The 21,840-nt window shown below is 37.4% G+C and overlaps 1 protein-coding gene across 5 annotated transcripts in view; it reads left to right on the top strand.

Annotated features, from left to right (window-relative positions):
- OSBPL3 (oxysterol binding protein like 3) overlaps positions 1–21,840 on the top strand; it is an 85,685-nt gene that overhangs the window by 35,093 nt on the left and 28,752 nt on the right. For 3 of the 5 annotated variants that reach the window (XM_068208622.1, XM_068208649.1, XM_068208631.1), the window contains exons 3-12: positions 4,598–4,840; positions 11,216–11,335; positions 11,543–11,596; positions 11,805–11,918; positions 12,640–12,810; positions 16,543–16,669; positions 17,522–17,625; positions 17,769–17,855; positions 18,394–18,556; positions 20,988–21,118. In XM_068208622.1, coding sequence (XP_068064723.1) covers positions 4,748–4,840; positions 11,216–11,335; positions 11,543–11,596; positions 11,805–11,918; positions 12,640–12,810; positions 16,543–16,669; positions 17,522–17,625; positions 17,769–17,855; positions 18,394–18,556; positions 20,988–21,118 — 1,164 coding nt within the window. In that variant the 5' untranslated portion in view covers positions 4,598–4,747. The remainder of the gene's footprint in view (positions 1–4,597; positions 4,841–11,215; positions 11,336–11,542; positions 11,597–11,804; positions 11,919–12,639; positions 12,811–16,542; positions 16,670–17,521; positions 17,626–17,768; positions 17,856–18,393; positions 18,557–20,987; positions 21,119–21,840) is intronic. The other 2 variants (XM_068208640.1, XM_068208658.1) reach the window with 1 other exon arrangement.

Raw genomic sequence — 21,840 nt, forward strand, 5'->3', positions numbered from 1 at the left:
AGTAACTGAGGAACAGCAAATACATGCCTTGAAAAGACATCTCCCATAGTTGTACATGCTGTATCTGTAGCCTATAAATAATTCTTGCCTATTTTGAGCCAGATAAGACACCGGGATAGATTAAAGCTGGCAAATTGAACTATAACAGAGAGAGACGTGAAAGCAATACTAGGAAAAGACTATTGCTTTGTTTATCCAGGCAGATGTGAGTGAATGTAATTTAATAATAGTTGCAGAGCCAAGGTTTCAGCACAAAGTCTTTGTTAATTCTGTGAAAGTCACTCAGTGTTGCTTGCAACTCTGATTTGAATTGCTCAGTTCCATGCTTGATGTATCCACCTGACTCTCATCAGCCTTTATGTTGTTACTATTCTTCTATCCAAAAAACCTTAATTGACTACAGAATGAGATGTACACTTCCAGTTTTGCTTCTCAAAGTCTTTAGTGTTCCTTCACTGCTGAATCAGCTTTGAAGCAGCTGTTAAGGCTTTACTTTTCCTCCAGAACCATGGCAAAAATAATTGCATAATGTTGATTTTTTTTTTTACTGCAGTTATACATATTTTTTTTTCTGAATTTCCCTTTTCTTCTTTTGTGAGATGTGAAAAATATTTGATTTTGCTGTAAGCTATTGTTTTCAGAGTTGTGAGAGATGAAACGATGCTCCAAGGCTGCTTTGAACCTGTGCAATTTTAAAGGTTTGAGGACAATGTGAGATGGCACTTTTAAAAAAAATAATTGTATTCCTGTTTTACATAATATCATATGTTTATATTGTCTTTAATTGCTGTAGAATGATAAGGCTCTTAGCAGCAGATGATAAGTAGAGATAAGTGCTGTTTATCATCTTATGGTGTAGTAGCTCTAACTAATATTTGATATTCATGTATTCTTAATTCTTCAAAATGCACCTGGTGAGGTCATTTGAACAGGTACTCTTGGCCTACTTTTGCAGCTGTTGACTTTATAGAAAATAATTAGGGCAATACTTGGCACTTGTGAAAATTACTGTCCTAAATTTATTTGGATTTGCCTCAGCCTCACACCTTTGAGTTGTCTTTTTGGAGTAGACCAAAGTAAGTGGCCTTGTGTGCTCCAGAGAAATGTGGGAAGAAATACAGTTCTGAGGCCATCCTGTGGCATGGAAAGGAGCAAATTTTAATGAATCTGAAGCAATTGGATCATGATGACCTTAAAAATCAATTTGAGTTGCAATCTTCACTTCATTAGCATAACACTGCTTTTTATGCTTGCTTTTAAGTTTTAATTGCTATTATACCCAGTGACCTTAATTTCCACAGGTATTGCAAAATAGCATTTGCCGTAGAAGGGCCCAGTCACTACTGCTGAAAGCCAGTCAAGTTGGGATGCAGGATCAGTGCTTTCTCACCTTCCTGGAAGAATAAGTGAATTATTGTTGAAGGGCAGCCACAGTTCTCTTTTTTCTCTTCTAAACTTGAAGAGAATTTTAAAAAAGGAGCACAAAGTTGTTGCTGAAATACACAGCAGGTTTTTACAGAAAAGTTGGGGCCATGATAGTTATTCACATACACTTTTTCATGCTCAAATCTGGAAGTCTCAAGGTAAGAAGTTAAATTAGTGGGAAACACCAATAGAATAAAGCATTTCGGAGAGAGGACACATTTTTCACTCCTGAATTCTTCAGGGCTGGTAAGAAAAGCCTTTCGTCCAGCCCATGCAGTAACTCATTTGAAGGAATAAAGGAAAAGTCAAAAGCCCAACTTCAGAAGTAAACTGACAAAATACTTCAGGTGTGCTCTGCTGGATTTACCTCACCTGTCACCTGCTCCTTGTTCAAGCACCTCTTGTTAGGTAGTGAGTCATCTTCAGCTCATTTGAATTCTGGAAATGTGCCCATCTCACTCTTTTTGACTCCAAAAGGACAAATGACATTGCCGTAGGAGATCTTAAGTACTTTCTTAGGTGGTGTAAGTCTGTGTCTCTCTGACGTCAATGTTAGCAAGTGGAGCAGTGCAGTAAAACTGGATCCTTGGAGTCAGTCACTCAGAAGACCTAACATCAGCCCTGCATAAGACTTGTCAGGACTAGCTCTAGTCTGGTGTTGTGGACTCAAGGCTTTGAGCACTGGATGCAGTCCTAGAGCACATTTAATCTAAAAGGGATTCAGCTTCCATGTTCCAAGACTGCCCTACAGTTCACACCTTGTTATCACAGGAGATTTGCAGAGGAAGTACCCCTTTGCTCTGTCCTAAAACACTAGTGTAGCTAAACCTTAAGCTCATTTAGATTCCACACCAGAAACATGATGATAGAAAGAGTCCGATGATTATATGGCTTCTCTCTATGTTGAAGTCCAAAAGACCTCTAGGGATTTTTTTGGGTTACTTGACTCTTCTAGGATATCACAACTATTGTGCTGTGTGTTTGAACAGGCAAAGGACATTGTATATTTTAAATTTAGTGTGTCCTGGAGATATACCCAGTGCTTTTAGCTGCAAAAGTTTCCAGTACTTTTTGCTGCAAACTAGAGCCTGTTTCTTGCCATGAACACTGCCAATCACTGCCAAAATGCCAGATAGTCACCAGTGAAAGCTGAAGGTGCTCGTTCAGAACAGGAGCAGTGAAGGAAACAGGGGATTTATCTGAGCAGTGTGTCCCTGAAGCAAAACACTTGCTGTCTAGTTTCAAGGGGGTATCTGAACAATGAGTTTGCAGAAGAGTGTTTCTGTTCCTGTTGAGAGTGTTTGACCTCTTCCTGTAAATACAGATGTTACCATTAAACTGTTTTGCTGAATGGAGCTTGCAAGTACAGAAGAAAGTTATCCTTGATATTTACTCCAAAGTAAAAAACCTGAGATGCTTCTAACCTGCTTTAAAAAGAAAATGGAAATAAATCTAAACCTGTTAAAAGTACTTGTTCTTAATGAAATGCCACACAGGTTTATCTTCCAGATAGGAAGAGACCATACCTTCTCCAAAATGCACTACTCCTAATCTCAGTCATAACTTCAGTCTCAAGTCCATGTGTTGGGCCCAAATCACACAGACCTTCCTTGTCACATTGCTGTTCTGGGGTTTATTTTGGCCTCTATTGTGCTCTCTGTCTTTGTAGCTCTCTGATAGTTCCTGGAATATTTACCAAGCTGACTCACCTTCACTCCTGGAAGAACCCCAGGAGAGTTCATTTCTCACCTCACTTGTGGAGGCTGGGGCTGTGTAACAGATTTGTTCTGGAGGTAACAGAGTATTTCTAACTAGGTAAAGTAAATGCCATCAGGAGAGATTGTTTCAGGTGAAAAGAGGGCATGTTGATTGAAATGTTACAGCAAACTATATTGCCAGAAAGCAATAAATGGAAAAGGTTTCTGTTCAGAAGATGGATGCTTCAGACTACAGCTGCAGGGGGAGAGGTTTTCTGCTGCAGACTTCTGTCTCCATCTTAAATATAGCACCTGGTTTTAATTTTGTGTTCTGGTTGGCTTTTCTTGTCTGTGGCTTTTGATATATTGTTTTGTTTTTAAGGAAAATGAATTCTCAAAATGCACAAAATGTTTTACTAGGGATCTGAAATTACTGCTTCTCTCAGAATAGAATTTAAGCCTCTTCAAGAAAAAAATGAATGGCAAACTTCAGTAATCAGTGATCCTGGCTCAGGGCTGTTGTGACAGTGCAAGTGAAGGAATTGTGAAGTAGTGCCTCCCTGTTTCAGCAATGAAATCTCTCTTCTTTCTGAGGAAACTTCCTTACCTTTATCACTGGTTGTTCATGGACTCTTCCTAATTGTAAATTCTTTGTCTGAAGCAATAAAATTTGAAGTGATACGCAATTTATACAGCCACCTCAAGTTTGGGAAGGCATCACTCTTCTTTAATGTTCCCTGTTTTTTGGTTTTGGTTTTTGATTGTTTTTTTTTAAGTATTCCGTTACCATGACAACTTTTACCCACACTGGAGTGACTGGAACTCCGTTTCTGGGAGTTCCTGGCATGGCTTGTATTTGCATGTGCTGCAAGGAGCACTGTTATTAAACAGACCATTAATTATTCTTCCAGTCACTCGCTGAGACAACTGATGTGATGATAGATAAAGCTTTCTGCTTCCAGGTAAAAGTGGTCATGCACAGCTCTATGCAGCTAAGTATCCATGCTTACTACTTTTAGGTATTACTCTTTTATGTATAACTTATAACATGAAGCCATGCTTAGTTGTTTAAATTATCAAGGAACAGAGAAAAAGAGACATTTATTTAATTACACTATCATTTTTGGTGGCATTTTATTGGATGTTTGCCTCTCACTTTGGATCTATTTTGGGCCATTTCATATAGATATTTATGATTTTCTTTGCGAGTTTTTATTCATTTTTAAAATTAATTTAAATCTGTAAAAAGATGCTTGATACTGTACTTTGTCCTCTAAATAAATAGCAACAATTAAAATATTTTTAGGATTCAAAATTTATGTCATTCCTTTTTGAGACTTGCAAATCTATCTTTAAGTGTTCAATTTATTTCTTATAAAATACAGTAATGTGCTCAGCTTGTGTTAACCAAAGGCTTTATTATGATCAAAAGACAGCATCTGATAACCTGGCTTTTTTTTTTTTTTCCCTTTTAGGAGTTTCCATGGGGTACAGATCATGCCACTGGACTGCATTTGGGTAAAGGATGAGCTCAGTGTTTCTCTGAGGAGTCTTCCAACACATTTTCCAAATTACCTTTCAATGGTGTTCTAAGTGAGCTTATGTGAAACAAACAGTTTTGGATCATGAGTGAAGAAAAAAACTTTGGTGCATCCCAGAAAATGTTGTCTCCTTCAAGAAGTACTAGCAGCTGCTCCTCCAAGCAGGGAAGTCGACAGGTACTTTTTTCACCAAGCTAAAAGCATTGCTAAGATTGGCTGTTATTTTTTCTTGGATATCTGCAAATCTCTTAAACCTTCTTTTCCCATTGCTTGCTTGTTTTATTTCATCGCTTCCTTGCTTTCCTCTCTCTCTCTTTTATTTTTTTGTTGGTAGCAGCATCTTGTTTTGAGTCAAATGCATTAAACACATATTACTGAATATAAGGCACGTGTAAAACTGGAATGCTTACAGCAAATTTTGATTTCTATCTTATTGTACGTATGGTGAAATAGAGCTGCTGTAGCATCTTGGTCTCAGTTGTTTGATCCTGAAATACCAAATCTTTTCTGTTAGGCACTACTTTTGTGGTAGAATATTGTGTAACTGCTCTGTTTATTTCAAGTTTCCAAGGAAAGGTGTGCATAGATGTGTGAAAGATAATTCATTTTTCATGAACCTTGACACAGGGCTTCTTTGAATGCCCATGTGTGCTGGTTGTTGCTGTAGAACCGTAGATAGCAAAATGAGCATTCGTGTAACACAATGCATCTGCGTGCCAAACGTGAAGGTTGCTTTGTTTTCTGCTAATCTTTAAACCTCTCAGTTTCAAAAGACCTGTCTACAAGTGTTTGGACCTGACAGGTGAGGCTGCTGAAGACAGCTTTGTTTATGGGCAAGAAATGCTGACCTGCAGCTGCCCTGAGAATTAAATTTAAATGTGCTCAATCCATGTTTGCAAAGTCATGAGCAAAGTGCTTAACATAAACTTTTATCTGTACAAATGCTGGCTTAGTGGAGCTCTTGGAAGCTGCCTCAGGCAGAAGTTTTAATTGGAATTGAGCATCTCAATCCCCCAAAATCTTTGGAGTCCTCAGCTGTGTTTTGAAACAGCACCTGCTCTTCTAGGACTTCTGGCCCCGTTCATACAGTTGGCAAGGCAGACAAATGTCTGAACAATTTATGACTTTTAAAGTCCTATGCTTGTGAGAAATGCTGTGCATTTCTAGTATACTGAACAATAAAATCCTTGCTCTCAGGATGTCTTTTTTTTCCCCGCAATACTATTTTTTATATCCTCCATATGAGATTACCTTTGAAAAGTGTAATTTAAAAGATTTGGGATTGTCTGTTCAACAGTTCGTGTCTATTAAGTGTTATGATGTATTATTTAAATAATAAGATTTACATGAGTATGACTAAATCCACTGGTGTGTAATACAGCCAGTCTAAGGAACCATACTTATGCCATTTATTTGCACTTTCCATCTCTATATTAGTTTAAATGACAATACTTTAGGTGTTCTATTAAGACAACAGCAACCATCTAAAGTTGTATGAAACTGTTAAGAATCCCCTAATTAAAACAAGACCACATGTACAATAACCTTCAGGAGCTTTTGTTAATTTGTTTGGATTTGTTTTGGTGTTTGTTTCAAAATCTCGGTAGAATAGAGGGATGTAACACTGTTACTGATACTTTTTTATTAATACTATCCTGAAAGTTTAAAGATGTTGCCAGGTGCTGTGCCAGTTAGGCAGTGACATGCTATGATTTTGATGTTCTTTTCTTCATATTCCAGCTCCATGGAGGGCTTCTTATTCCTCCTTCAAACACTTGTATCTCTTGTGCTCGTGGCTTGTGTGTTAGTGACAGATCTTCCTGACGGGTGCTTTTCTCTGTGCTGCTGCTCTGATGCAGTACTTCTTTGAATCTGATTAAGTAGAAAGAAGATCTGAAAATTGTGAGGGGAAGAGTTGGAGCAGGGTGACATTTGTACAAAAAATAGCAGGATCTGAATTCTGAGTCTCCCTTGATTTCCTAGACACAGACTTTATTGTTGGTGTACACCAGCACCAAATGAGTGACCTGAGGTTGGGGTATGGAAGCACAGTAGTGCCGAGCTGCCGTCTGCTGAAGCTTAGTTCCATGTTGGAGGGCTGTTTGTGTGGAGCATGACTCCTGTGATGCAGAAAATGAGCCACTGTGCTAGAAAGGAGTTGACTTAAGTAGGGCTGCAGGACTTTGAGGCCTCCACTCCTTCCTTTGCTACATTTGGTGCCAGTTTCCTGCCCGATGTAGTACATTTGCTGTGTGAACTGAACAGGTTAACAGTTTATCCTCTTCCACTAAATTCACCTTCACTTTGAAGCCCCATGAAAAGTTGAATGCTACTGCCACTTCCCACCTCTTTGCTTTTCTCTTCCCCTCTCCTTCAGTTATGGAAAGGGATCTCTTCCACAGAGACACAACTCAAATTCAGTATTGTGAGGAAAGAAAACTGGTGTTGACCTTCCTTAAATTTAAATTGAACTGTGATCAAAAGAAGGTATGTTGTGTTAAGTTATTTTTAAATCTAATATGTTAACTAACTTTTAAAATAGATCCACCAGGGAAAAGCTTTGTGACAGGAGAGCTGTTTTAAAAAACCTCATGTTCCATAAAAGAAAATCAAATAATTTCTGCCAATTTTAGGAACCATCACAAATGCCTTAGTTGCAGCTGATGCCAACCCTTGTCCTCCACAAAGTAGGTTTCTATTTTTGGCAGTTTAAAATGTTTGGTACAACTGACTGCATTTTGCACTGAAAGAAAGTGTGGCACTGTCATCTGTTTCATTCAGGGAGCTGCAACTGCAAGCATCAGTCTGAGAGCCATTCAGAATCATTACTTCATACTTTCCCCTAAAATAATTTGCCATTAAGGAGCTGTACAGTGTACAGATTACTGCAGAAAATAAGAAGGCTTTTATTATATTAAACAAAGAATATTAATACATTTACCTAATAATGGACTTATCTCTGAAGACCAAAGTCTATGGATTTTTTCCTCAGCCATAGACCAAGTATGTGCCAAGGAGCATATAAAGGAAAATTTTTCAGTGCTGATCTGAAACGAGCACCTCTAGACCTAAGAAAAGTAAAGATTTTGTTCCTCCCTTAGCCTCAAGTGAAATTTCTTCCTGGGCAGCAAATGCAGTGGTTTTAAATCTAATAATATCACTTTTTGTTAGAGAAGTTATCATTTTGTCTAGATTTTGGCCTATAATGATGCATAAATCTTTTGTAGCATCATAATCTTAAAGCACAACCAGTCTAGACAGGAGACTTATGCTAGAATTGTTAATGCCATTCATCTGGGAGTTTTGGGGTCTTTTTTGGTGGGGTGGTGTCATCTTTTTCAAGTTAGTTCCATGTTTTAGGCTATCTCTTTCAGTTCCCTATTGTAGTGTAAGAATAAGCAGAAGGGAGTATCATCTGGATGCTTTCAGGAAATCCTTTGTCTCCAATTTGCTCCTCTGCTATTTCAGAGGGATGAGTAGAGATGATAATCGACCAGCCTGATTCATTTGCCTTCATTTTAGAGAGTAAGCAGTTTTCTTTCACTTCTGCAGCTGCTCCCAGGAATAGCCAGATGACGCTTTTTCCTCATTCAGTGAGGTGTCAAATCTCTCACAAAACAAAAAACCTGGTCAAGATTTCTAGAGTCTGGATTGAGCAAATGGATCCAAAACCAGTCACAGCAGCAGCATTTTTGAAAAATGTGAGTTTGTTCAGGTGGGAAAGGTTGAATTCTTCTGGAAGGATGTATATGGAAGAGGGCCAGATTCTGTTAATGCATCATGCCACCTTACATGTATCCAGCAGGTCCCCAAACTGTTAATTCTGTGAGCTTTTAAGAGGATCCATTTCTAATTCAACTCACCCACCTTTATGTACAGTTGACAATTGAAATGTGAGCTTCCCAGGTTAGATAGATGAGTAGCAGACTTGCCTTCTACCTGAGATTTGGCAGGCTCTCAAGCCTGCTTGAGGGGAAGCAGTGCTTCCACTTCAGATTTTCTTCCAGTTTTCACACTTTTTATTTGAGAAAGCACATTCTAGGCCACATTGCTTACCTGAAGAACTGTGATAAATATGACTTTCCTGCAGGAATGTGAGAGACACCTTGTGTCTGGACTGCAGGAGCGGTCCAGGCAAAATCTGAGTTGTAATGCAGGGAACATTGTATTCTGTACTAAAAAGAAATAAAGGACATTGTATTCTGATCAAAACTATTAGCACTGTGTTTGTTCCAGATAAGTGTAATTGGCTGAGCTATTTCTCAGATTATTCTTTTCACCTCATATACCCAGTATCACAGGATTGTCTCATTTCAGGAGTCCCTTTCTTTCTAAGCTAATCCTTATAGAAAAATGAGGCTCCGTGGTGACTCATTACATCCTTTTTGAGTACTTAATGGAGCATATAAAAAAGACAGAGAATGATTTTTACATAGTGATAGGACAGGGAGGAATGGTCTTAAACTGAAAGAAGGGAGATTTAGATCCTAACAGCTTTTAGGAGATATTTTTACTGTGAAAGCTGAGACCACTAAAGCAGGCTGCTCAGAGAACCTGTGGATGCCCCAGCCCTGGAAGTGTTCCATACCAGGTTGAATGGGACTCTGAGCAACCTGGTCTAGTGGAAGATGTCCCTGCCCATGGCAGGGGGTTGAAACTAGATGATCTTGTAAAGTCCCTTCCAACCAGAGACAATCTATGATACTATAAATGTTCCTCAACTGCGATCAAATTTCTGCTTGTCTCCTGCAATCAATGATATACTGTGTTTATGCTTAACCAAACTCTGTGAAAACTTGATCCCAAAACAGTGAAAAAGATCTACTGTTCGCTACTACCAGATTAATTCTCAGTGGAAAAGTTACATGCTTGGGTACTGCCGTTTAATATATTTTGGCATGACAAGGGAAATAGCTTGCTTGGTATTTGGGCAAAGCAGCTTCTAAGTTCTTCTGGCTACTTTCAAGAAGAAAGAAACAAAACACAACATTTTTCTTAATCTCGCAGCTGTAGCTGTTAGTTCTTAGAATTATATGACAAAATATATTCCCTCATAAAAATTTTGGTTAGGACAACTGCACTTTGACTTGTGTTGAGGTAGTACAACATCATTGGATGGTCTGTAGGGTGTTACTTGACAGGAGCTGCTCAGCCCCACATTTCCACAGCTTGTGGCCTATTGTGGTGAAGTGTTGGCAGACTAAACTCAGAACAGGAAAGCAGAACAGTTTACTGGTTTGTTCTATTAAATGAGGAGCAAGGAAAATAACAGAGAAATAACTGAGTGCCACCAGTAGTGTGGTGGAATTATTAGATGCCTTTCCAAAGATGGCTTTCTTGTAATGCCTTATTGCACAAGTAATGAGCACATTGCATGATGTAATTTTTCTGGGTTTATAGAGGTGAATTTTAAGGATTTTGAAGATGGATGAGTGAGGACAGCTAGCACACTTGCTGATTTTTTTGTTTCATTTTTCTTTTTAAGTTTTTTTTGTTTTGTTTTATTTTTTTGGGTTTTTTTTTTTTTTTTTGAGGCAGCCAAGTTCTTTTTGAGAATACTTCCCTATGTATCTTACAGGGAGCACCATGAGTACTTACCTACCTAGAGTAGTTCTCTTCTCCCTAATGTGCTTCATACTAGTCCTTTTCTGCTATTATACTCTATATATTAAAGTATGCTTTATCTTTTTTAAATATAAGAGGATGGTACTAGCACATACCATTTCCTGTCAGTTATTTATAATTCTACATCTGCCAAATCGTGGCAATAAATAATTCATGAGATCTCTCATCAGAAACCTTGAAACTCATGTTACATTGTCATTTGTAGTTGTTCCATAAATAAAAGCTATAAAAATACTATGAGATTTAGGCTCTTCTCTGGTTTGTTGATGCAGGATCTTTCATTTAAGAGTTCCTGGTGGCAAAAAAGAGAGATTAGTTTTTAATTAGTTTTTATCTGATGAAGAGCGACTTCTGTTTTTCTTGTAGTTTCCATTTATGTAATATTCCTCATAGTACTTCCCTGGCTTTTTATATTATTTTTAGTTTAGTTTAATTTATTTTATTATTTGCACTTTAGGGAGACTGCAATTTACACAAAACCTTGAGGTACTGAGTATGGACAAAAGAGTTTTATGGAAAAAAGATCTTCATTTTTAGTGTCTTATTTTTTGCTTCATAACCTACAAAACCTATCCTTTTAACATAGGCTGTTTCTGTCTCTGATGACAGAAGGTTTTTTGCTAAATTGTGACTATGCTGTGGTTATGCACTGTGTGTATGTATGTGCAGGAGAAGTTACATATAAAATTCAATGAAGGATGATATCATTAAAATTTTGTTTCGTTAAGTGGTATTGTTTCTATCAAAATTAAAAAGAACCTTATCTCTCTGATGATACATAACAAAGTGTTGAGATGGAACCTTGGTTCTATTTCAACATCAATTGGGTTTTGTCTTTTTTTCTTATAGCCTTCTTCTTCTTGAATCTCTCTTAACAATTCAGTTATTTGGAAGAAATAAGATCTACATTTGGATTTTCTGTTTAAGCAGGACAGCTGGGAAATTGTAGAAGGACTCCGGGGAGCAATGAACTGTACCCAGGAGCCACAGAAGCAGGAGGGCTGCTTGCTGAAAAAGAGGAAGTGGCCTCTGAAAGGCTGGCATAAGGTAGGGAAGGAAGGTGTATCTGAAAGCTTGAGCGGGACTTATTTGGTGTGGTTTTGTGACAAAAAGGTTACATAAAAGCAGAGAAAGTGCTCTCCAGAGAAATGGAAGGGGAGAGGATGTGTTTGTGCTATTTTTCTGTATGTGGCTTTTTTTTCTTTTATGTGTGTGTGTTTTGTTTGGTTTTAATTCTCTACATTTCTGTTACAGAGATACTTCTTTTTGGACAGAGGAATCTTGAAGTATTCTAAATGCCGAGCTGATGTAAGTGATCTGAAACCCTTTAAGACCATTATAAAGTAACAAGTATCCAAAATAACAAAAATTCCCTACTGCTGGCAATGAGAAACAGAGTTTACAGTAGTTATAAACAATAGGTTGAGAGGGGAAGAAATGCTGATTTCAGAAGGTAATATTGATCCTTTTGCTTTCATCTGGAGTGATTGTTGTTTTACTTTTTACTTCTTTGCAGATAGAGAGAGGAAAGCTTCATGGCTGTATTGATGTTGGACTTTCTGTCATGTCTGTAAAGAAATCAACAAAATGTATTGATTTGGATACAGAGGAGCAGATATACCACCTGAAGGTAGGTCTTCAAGATTGTTATAACATTGCTCCCAAATGACTACCATTAGCTGTGTAGATTTTTTTTTTATAGCAAGAGGTTTGTCAGTTGCACTAATAACTTTTTAGTCTTATCAGATTCATTTACACTTAATAACTGGAGAGGTCTTATTGCACTTTTTCAGGGTTCAGAATAAGTAATCCTGTTCTGAACAGAAACCTTGAAGATGCCTCATGTTTAGCAGGTTTTTTTTTTCATTTCTTGCGCAAGTGCTTTTATTTTCAGTATCTTCATCCTTGTCTTATCTATAAGAAGTGTTTTCCACGGTCAAGTATTGGGATTTATATTTGTGGAATAAATTGTTTTGAAATACATCAACAAAATCAAATTTCTGTTTGTAGTTAGTTCAACACTGGCCATTAAGAAATGACAAATGTGAGGGGCTTTATTCAAATTTTAAGGGTTTTTTTAATCTGTAAGTTGCTCTAGTACTGTGTTCTGCATTGGAAGGCATAATTACTTACTGTAGTTTCTTTTTTCTCTGACTTTATCTTGTGATTGATTTTCTGATATGCCTAAGCTCATACAGTGTGCTTTTTGGTAGGAGCATCCTTAGAAGAACTTTCCTGATACTTTGCCAGTAAAGGTCAGCCAGGCTAGCTGCCTAATGAGCACAAAATAGCATTATTTCTTTGTTTGTTATTTTTAATGCGAATGTCATCAACCCTGATATTTTGTGTAGGTGAAGTCTCAGGAGCTGTTTGATGAATGGGTAGCAAAACTTCGCCATCACAGAATGTACCGTCAGAATGAAATCTCCATGTTTCCTCACGACGCCAATAACATTTTCTTCCCCATGTCTACTACTTCGGACTCTGTCCCTGGTTTCTGTGATTCCACAGCAGGTAGAAAGGTAATCGTTTTTATTTATAAATAATGAGCTTCCATAAGGAATTACATTAGTCTAATTTGTGTTCATTAAATAAAGAGCATAATGGAAGTTTGTGGTGGCACTTATGTTCTAAAATGTCAACAGGAAAATTTATTGATCTAAACTCAAGCAGTTTCATTTATGATGTAAGATTTTTAGTAGTTTTTCACTATTTGAATCCAATAAATTGTACTTTCACTGTGAATTTCAAAACTGTATATTGAATTAGCATCCTCATAATTTCTGGGGCATATATCAGTTTTTGTCTGATATGTGCTGGTGAATATTAGTCACAGAAGAGTACTCAGCTAGGTATTTTTTCCCTTTAGCATTTTGTTCTATGTCCTTTAGCTTACAAACCCTCTCCCCTTTTACATGAATGAAGCTGACTACTTAACAAAGGAGTATGTAGGAATTATCCAAGAAGTCACTATTATACAAGAAATTATTTATACAAGGAATAAATGTTATACATATTTTACATTATATATACAAGGAATTATACTGGAAGACCACTATTTATATTTTAACTGAGGCAGAAGCATTATTCAGATCAATCCAAGGGCTATGCTGTGGGTGGATATGGGGTCTGGATGGGTCCAGTCAGCAGTGTGCTTCTCTTTCGGTAAAGTCTGTGAATTAGTTTCACAAACAGCCTGACAAATGGTCAGTCCAACCCCATAAATGGCCCCTTTGCAGTTTAATGGAAGATGGTGTGTGTTCTGTGCCTGAACACAGCCTCTGTGCCTTCAGCTCTCTCTCAGTACATTGACTGGCTGACCTTCACCCAGAGCAGCTCTTCTGCTCCAGTGTAGAACCACTGGTTGCTTTTGAGAATCAAAAACACCTGTTCTGTGTTACTACACCTGAGATGTTGAACTGTTCCTGTCAGCTCCAGAATGACTCCTAAGCAGCAATGCCTTCCTTGTTGTCCTTCTATCCAAGGCTTGCTTTTCCCTGGTGTGGTAATTACTTTGTGATCTGAGTAGGCTTGTTCTCCACTACCCGCCGTTCCTCACTTTATCCTGCATCTGAGAATGAGTTTTAGCAAACGCAGACGTGTGTCTGAGCAGCTTTTTGCTCGTGGTGGAGCGGGAGGGGGTCTGTGTGAGCGGGCAGCTGAAGGAACAATAACTCACCCTGCGGTAACAAGGCCGTTCTGCAGAGCCGTCTGCACGGATCTCGTGTGCCAGCCGCTGCTTCGAGGCTCTGACAGCCTGCTCTCCTGAGGCACTGTCTGCAAGGGAATGGCAGATCTCCTGTGGCTGTTTATATTTTCTCCTGAAAGACAGCAGGGATAGAAGCGGGGAAGAATATCAAGGGCAGAAGTGGAACATTGCTAAGTCCATGGTATATTTATGCTGGTGCCCTCAAAAAAAAAAAAAAAAAACCACAAAAAAAAATCCAAAAAACCCAAAAAACCAAAAACCCAAACCAAAGAAACCTATGTGATCAGCATATCTAAAATCTATGCTTACTGTCAGGAAACTAACCATTTCTTCTTTGGCATGAAAGACTTTAAATCAGACTATTAATCCAGATTTGTACTGCAAAGAAGCCCTACTTATTTTCATGTGAAAAATAGAAGGGGATAGTTCTTAAGCTGCAGTTAATCACCTTAGTTGTGCTCAAGCTAAATGGAAGTCTGCCAATTTACACCAGCCTTAGCTTGGTGTTAGTTGATATCACTCCAGCACTTAGGTTATTTTGAGAAATATATATTAAGTGAAATTTGAGTTGCATTTTATTTGCTTTTAGCAACACCTGATTAGTTTTCACATATTTTCTTTTTTATTGTTGTTGAGAGACAGGTGTAGGTATCTACACATGTTTATGTGGAATTCTTGCATTCTAAAGCTTAACTGTGCTGATCCAAAGCAAAACTATGAAAACTGGAGCTACACAAGCTCTCTCTTGTCTGCTTATTGGCAATCCCTACTTCCTTTTCTCTACATGCTCATCTCACACATGTTAGTTCTGGAAAAGCTGGTTAGGTGAAGCCAATTTTTGAAGAGATAAATGTGGAATTGGTTCACAAAATGCCAATATAATTGCCCATCATTAAATTCAGTTTACCTGTGCTTTTAAAGGTGCTGAGACTATTATTTGGATATATACATGTGTGTGTGTATCTATATATATGTTTAAATATATGACTAAAGCTTGGACAGCTTTATGTAGGAATAAGCCAGCTAAGCTGCATTGATTAATTTAAAAACAAGTGTGCTCACTGATGCTTACTGCTATTGCATACTGACACAGTACCAAATGACATCACATGGATGGTGCATTTTATTTTACTCTGAAACTCAGGTCGGTGGTTATGCTGTAGACTTTAAAAGGCCAACCAAGAAAGCTGCAACTCACTGAGATACAGATGAAGTTTCTTATTAATAGATTTAAAATTAGTACTACTGGAGTTCTGATGTGAGGTGAGCAGGAGTAGCTCATCTTGTATCAGCTTTGCTCATAAGTAGCAAAGTTTGTAAATTGTATGCTTCAGAGAAGAGCCAAACAATTTAGTCAGCTTTTCTCATAACCATAAGTAAAATGGCTGTGTAATGGCACTAGGATGAAACAGTTTAAAACTGATTATTAAAAAGGTGTTGACAAAGCATGTGATTTGTGTGTTTTCCTGACCTGGGTTTTATTGAAAATGAAAGAATTAGTAAGATGTACAAATAATTAGGTATTTGAATGGCTATTGTTTGTAGTTACATTAGAGAAGAAAACAGCGTTCTAGGCCACAATCAACTGGTAATAGTACTGGGTAAAAATTTCTTCTAATTGGAAGCTATTTAATTATACTCCTCAGTTAGCTCTTACACAGAATTTCCCTCACCTCTTGGAGCATCTGATGATGGGCATTGCTGAAATTGAGCTAAGTGTAAAAATGTTTACTGAGATGTTGTCAAAGGGCAGTCTTTACCCAGATAAGGTGTATGGCCATCCCTGTATTAAGGCCTTTTGAGCCAAATCCATGCTGAAGTCATTCAACCTTGTGTAAAATTTTAAATGACATCTAGTGTCAAAAATTTAAAGGATATCTTAATTTTACACTGAAAAATATAATTTAAAAATGTATGCATTACATCTTAGTTGCTTTTGGCGCTTCTTTAGGGAGCATGGAGGAGGAAAAGAATGTCTGAATTTGGTCCTGTTCAGATATGGTACTTTAATTATTTTACACAATCACTATGTTAGAAGAGACCTTCAAGATCATCAAGTCCAACCCAGTCCTAATAGCTCAACTAAACCATGGCACTGAGTGCCACATCCAATCTTTTTTTAAACACATCAAGGGATGGCGATTCCATCACCTCCCCTGGCAGACCATTCCAGTACTTGATCACTCTTTCCATAAAATCTTTCTCCTAATATCCAACTATATTTCTCTTGGCACAGCTTAAGACTGTGGTAAGTTGATTTAATTTATGCAGAACTTTTCCCTTCCTCAAAATTTAATTTCCAGCAAATTTTCATGGTTCCTTGAGTTTTTCTACTGCTTGTGGATAGCAGTTACATTAGTTATCATGCCATCGTGCTCAATGACTATATACCTCGGCTAGATCATACACTTTTTTCCCCCTCCATGTAATTGATGCCTTCAGTCCTTGTCCATGATCATGGTCCTTAACTGCTGGTTGTCAGAATTTGTGCATACAACATTAAAATATTGTGTGTTAATACTTCAATTGTTCTTCTTTGGAACAGGCAGGCAGCTTGACCAAACAGAATTCAACGTCAACTGGAGGTAATTTGTCATTTTCTTTTTCAAGTAATGAGTCTAGGATTTCATCTTGGCTACAGTCTTCTGAAGACATGGAAAAATGCTCAAGAGGTAATTATATTTGAAGAAAATTGTAAGTAGCCTAATATTTCCCCTTGTTTTTCCTTAACAATAAGAGTATTATGCATCAAGTAGTCATTAGTGTTAGAATTTTCTCTGAAACTGGAGGAAGGAAAGATGTGGTTGTCGATTAGGTGGTTAGTCACTTTTTTGCAAAAGAACTGGTAATTTTGGATGTGGGGGTATCAATTGTGGGCAGCTCTTCAAGGAACCAATACATTTCAGTACATTTTCTTTTATATGAGAACATCATGTTTAGTAGTAAGATTTGAACATCCTTAGGCTGGAAAAAGGGAAGCATCCAAAACCTAGTAACTTAAGAAGTACTAAGTCTTTGTACTTCAAAGTCACTTTCTGCTTTCATACTTTCCTAAGAGCAGGAAGATCTTTCTCATGTTGGCAATGTCTATGTGATATTTATTTGTTAAATTTCTACCTACCAGTTAGCTTCATCTCAAATGCAGAGGAGCCTCACCTCTAGGTGTGAATGTACAATTGAGTGATGCCTGTGGCATTGTTACCCTCACCATGAGGAGCTCTGACAAATCTCAAACTGCAGAAATTATCCCATTATTCTCATTTTTCTGCATCCAGCTAGGAAAAGATATCATGATCATTATACATACCACATAGATGCATTTCAATATTTTGAATTTAAACTTGACTATAGGATCATTTTATCCAATAATTTTATGCAATCATTTTATCCAGAAGTCTAATGCTTTTAGTCAATGAATAACTTAAGCCAGCTGCAATCAAAATAGGACTAAACTACAAAGAAAGAAAACTGTCAGTGTGTCTGCTACTTTAGGGCAACTGAAAATACTCTCTTGTTCCAAACAGACCTCTCCAACTGTCACACATATTTACTGGAAATGAACCAGCTGTTACAGAGCATGGATGTTCTTCACAGGACATATTCAGCGCCTGCTATAAATGCTATGCAGGTTTGTTGTTTACAAACAAAACCAAAAACTGATTTCCCTTACAATTAAAAAAAATAACCACAAATCCTAAAGAATCAAGGTGTTTCTTAGCGTTGTTAGATTTATGGCAGTCTCTGTTGTTTTTGTCCATGTGTTGTTAAAAGGTTGGACCTTTTGAAAGCCCAAAGAAGGAAAAGAGAACACACAGGAGGTGGCGATCCAGAGTTGTTGGGAAAGAGGCTAAAGGAATGCTACAGGTAACTTCAGTCCTTTCAGAGCCCACCTTCCTCCAAACCTTAGTAATTCATCACTTCTTGGCATGACCAGTTAATGAAATATGAATCCTTTTTAAGTAGAGTCCTGTGTTAGCTTATTTTAAGTGGTAATATATCAGACAAAACACAAGTGTGATGTCATTGATATCTGCAATAGGATCTGTCCTGCTACCTTCAGGACACTGGCCATGTTTTTTTACCCATTTTCAGATAGTTTTGTGCACATTTGCATCCAGAGGCCATATGATTAGATACTTATAAGTGGGGAGAAATAGCCTAGCATATGTAACAGCTCTCAACGGGCTTGTTTTTTTTGAGTTTGGCAATCTCCCATTATGGCACCTTGGGCAAAGTTGTATCTCTGGTTTCGTTTGCCAGGTGTCATCCATTCAAAGCTTATTGATAATTGACAGTAATTTTCTTCATTTTTGGTGTCTCCAACATGGAATCCAGATGGGTACAATAAAACAAAATTTTCTTTTTTTTATAAAAACATCACAAGTTACTATCCTACTTACAGGTGCCTTCAGTATTTTCTGCCCCTATGAGACTGCATGCTTCCAATCCAAACTTATCTACAATAGATTTTGTAGAGGAGAAAAATTACTCTGATGGCTCTGAAACATCATCAGAATTTACTAAAATGCAAGAGGACTTATTTCATGTTGCACATAAAGGTAAATGAAATTGTCTTTTTTAATGGTTTTATATCATCCCAGTTTAGATAATGATATGACTTCTGAGAATGCTTCCTGTTTATTGTTTAGAAAACACCCTTCTCTTAATTTCCTTGAGGAATTGCAAGTGTTGAGATCTTGAGTAATTTAAAAAATGTGGCTTAATCACCACTTTTTACAGTTTTTATTTAATAGAGAACTGCACCTTGTTTTATGTGCTAAAAGCCTAGATTGTTTTATATGTTGCCAAAAGGTAAAATACCTAAAATCAATTGCTAGAAATACAGCAGACTTTACTCTCTTGTGTTTGCATGCATATTTGTGCATATGGGCACATTTATGTTTCTATATTCTGTGTGCTTCACTGTAGTTCAGAGTCAACATTTGTTGGTGATGCAAGGGTTGCTATGGTAGTAACCTATTTTTAGTGAATACAGAAGACTAAATCATGCAAAGCAGCCAGAGGGGGAGCCTGACTAGAAATATTTCTTCCCTCAAAATAATTTTTCATTAGCAGTGCTTTGTTCCATCACCCTCGCACCAGAAACATTTTTATTGTTTAAGTGATCTTGGTGAGGGAGCCACTCAAGCATTTACAGCTGAAAGACTTTTGGGAGTATGGGCTTTGTCCCCTTTGGCACACGATAATGGTTGATGGTGTCAATAAACATTCTGTGCTTGCTGTTCCCCCTTGGTGCTGATGTATCTTGAGTCTGTTATGTAAGGAATGTATGTAAGTAGTAAACTTCATAAAGCCAATTATAGTGAAAACTGACGTATGTTTTCCAAATGAAGAAAAGAAGTGAGGGTGGGATGTAGTGGGAAAAGTTGCTGTTAAGCAGAGCAAAGAAATCATCTACTCAAGATCATCTTACTGGAATTGTCCATGACAGAAATTTTGGTTAGATTGATCCACATAGTTGAAGGGACAATTAACTTTGTTCTAATGACTGCAGAATCATTTTACTTGGTGAAATGAATGAAAAGAATGTTGAAAATCATAATGATGAAAACCATTACAAAGAATTTTTCTCTAAAGATACTTCATAGCACACCCCTTCCAAGAAAGAGTAGTGGAGAAACCTCTTATGTCACCTTTTTGATACAAATGGAATAAAATGTAACATTAGTCATTTAGTAGGCATTAATTCTGGAAAAGTAAAGTTAATATATTAAATGTCATTGAAGGTCACTGAAGATTCTAGTCATGTTATCTACATATAAAAGAAAGCCTAACAGAGTAGATCACATTGGATGTATTTCCCTCCCCACCCTGTGATACTGTTAAAGATTTCTTTGGATAGTATAAGAATTAGCTTTGATAATGGTTTGCAGTGTTGGAATATACCTTAAGAATAATTTTTCAGAAGACTAAATTAGGCTACATAACTACTCAGTGAAATGATGAAAATTCAGGTTAACTCAGAGTGAGTGATTAGAAGAGAGACGTATTGGGAATTTCTTGTTGTTTGCCCTTTTCATGCATGCATGCTCAGATCTTCTATCTTCATTTCCTTGTAAATGGATTCCTTTTTGCATTGACAAGTCTCCTGACTGTATTACAGGGCTTGATTAGGTCCTCAGAAGTCCTCTAATACTCCAGTTAGATGAATGTTGAAAACCTACACAGACAAATGCTGCTCAAATAAACTTTTATTCCATGTGGTTTAAGATAAGATGCAAGGTCATAATGATAAAAAAAAACTAGAAGTGCATTTCCCCTATTAAACCCCCTGTAGTGATTTTAAAATTGCATGATCTGTTGTCTGATTTAAATGTATTGGGCTGCTGATAGTGCCTCAGGAAGATGTAGAAGTAGCAGCATAGCATGCACATCATTCAGGATCTGACCCTTTGAGTCACTAAACCATCTAACAAGCTAAAATGTCTCTATCACAGAAAGAAAGAGATAACAAAACACAACACCACAGTTGACTTGCTTGTGGGGAAACTACTAACCCTATAGCTGTGGCACAATATGTGTTGCAGCTGCCTTTTTTTTTGACAATTTTTTTCCTATTTGATTTTTTCCCCCCTTTCGTCTCTTCTTCTCCCCTACTGGAATTTATAGAGGAATATGGAATAGAGTCATGACCATCTGAAGATTCAAGCTAATTGGGAAACGAAAGCAAGTGAAGAGCAGTTGTGGTTAGTTAGCTTTGTTGCCATCTGTCACAAATAATCAGAGTAATTTTGACTGTGGTTAATATAGTCAACCCAGTAGCCTTCACCATAAACATGTTCCTACAAAGAATCTACCCTATAACCTTGATTAATATTACTTGTTTTTAGTAACCCACCCTGGATCTTCTCAACCTAAATTCTTGTTTCTGTCACTGTAAATGATGCTTTATTGGAGTTTTATGTAATTGGTGTGTATACAATTGGCTGCAGCTGTTTTTAACTGTCACTTCTTATGAACTGGTTCTAGTTTACTTCACCTTGAGGTCAGCTTTCAGCACCATATCTACAGAGAGAGAAAAGCTGAAGCAGATGCTGGAGTACGATGCATCCTCATCTCCATCTGCACAAATAGTGGGCTTGAAGAATGCCTTAACATCTGTAAGTGACATGCAGAAGCTCACCAAGCTTCATTGTCATCAGATGCTACTTTTACATTTTAGGGGAATTAATTTCTGTTTCTTTAGTGTCAGCTGTGTGCTAAAATTTGCAGAATTTAATCATAGTAAGTTATTATAGATCGTGTTTTTCAGAGACTTTGCTAAATGTTAAAGGTATTGTCAAATCATTGGAGTTTGATAGATGGACTGATTTAGGTATGTAGTCTAATCTGTATCATTTAAGATGAAGAATCAGAGGGCTGCTTTCTTTCTGAACATGCTACTACTCCCTTCTGATGGGTTGCAGGTTTCCTTTTCCTTATTTAAACAGCACTCAAATATTCACTGTATGACTTGGCATAAAACAAAGGTTAGGGTGGCTGAATGCGCTCAGCTGTCCCTTCTAATGCACTAGAGCTTCACCAAGACACTGCAAAGCAAATTCAAGTACAACTTATTTATATTGACTTCCAAACTCAGTGATCTCTCAGGCCTCTAAAAGCAGCAATGGAGCTATTTAGGGCAGAGTTCTAAATGGCAAAAGATTGTGCTCTTTAAAAAGGTGGGGATTTGGTTGGTGTCCTTTATGTAAATGGTAGAGACCAGAACTTTTGAACTTGGTCATGTTTAAAAATGGCAACCAAACTGATCTGATTCTAGAGCAATGAGGGCAATCATTACCATGGCCTTAAAATTTCAGTGTTTATTGTAAAAACCACATCA

The sequence above is a fragment of the Anomalospiza imberbis genome, chromosome 1 (genome assembly GCF_031753505.1).
Source record: "Anomalospiza imberbis isolate Cuckoo-Finch-1a 21T00152 chromosome 1, ASM3175350v1, whole genome shotgun sequence".
In the NCBI taxonomy this organism is placed as follows: Eukaryota; Metazoa; Chordata; class Aves; order Passeriformes; family Viduidae; genus Anomalospiza; species Anomalospiza imberbis.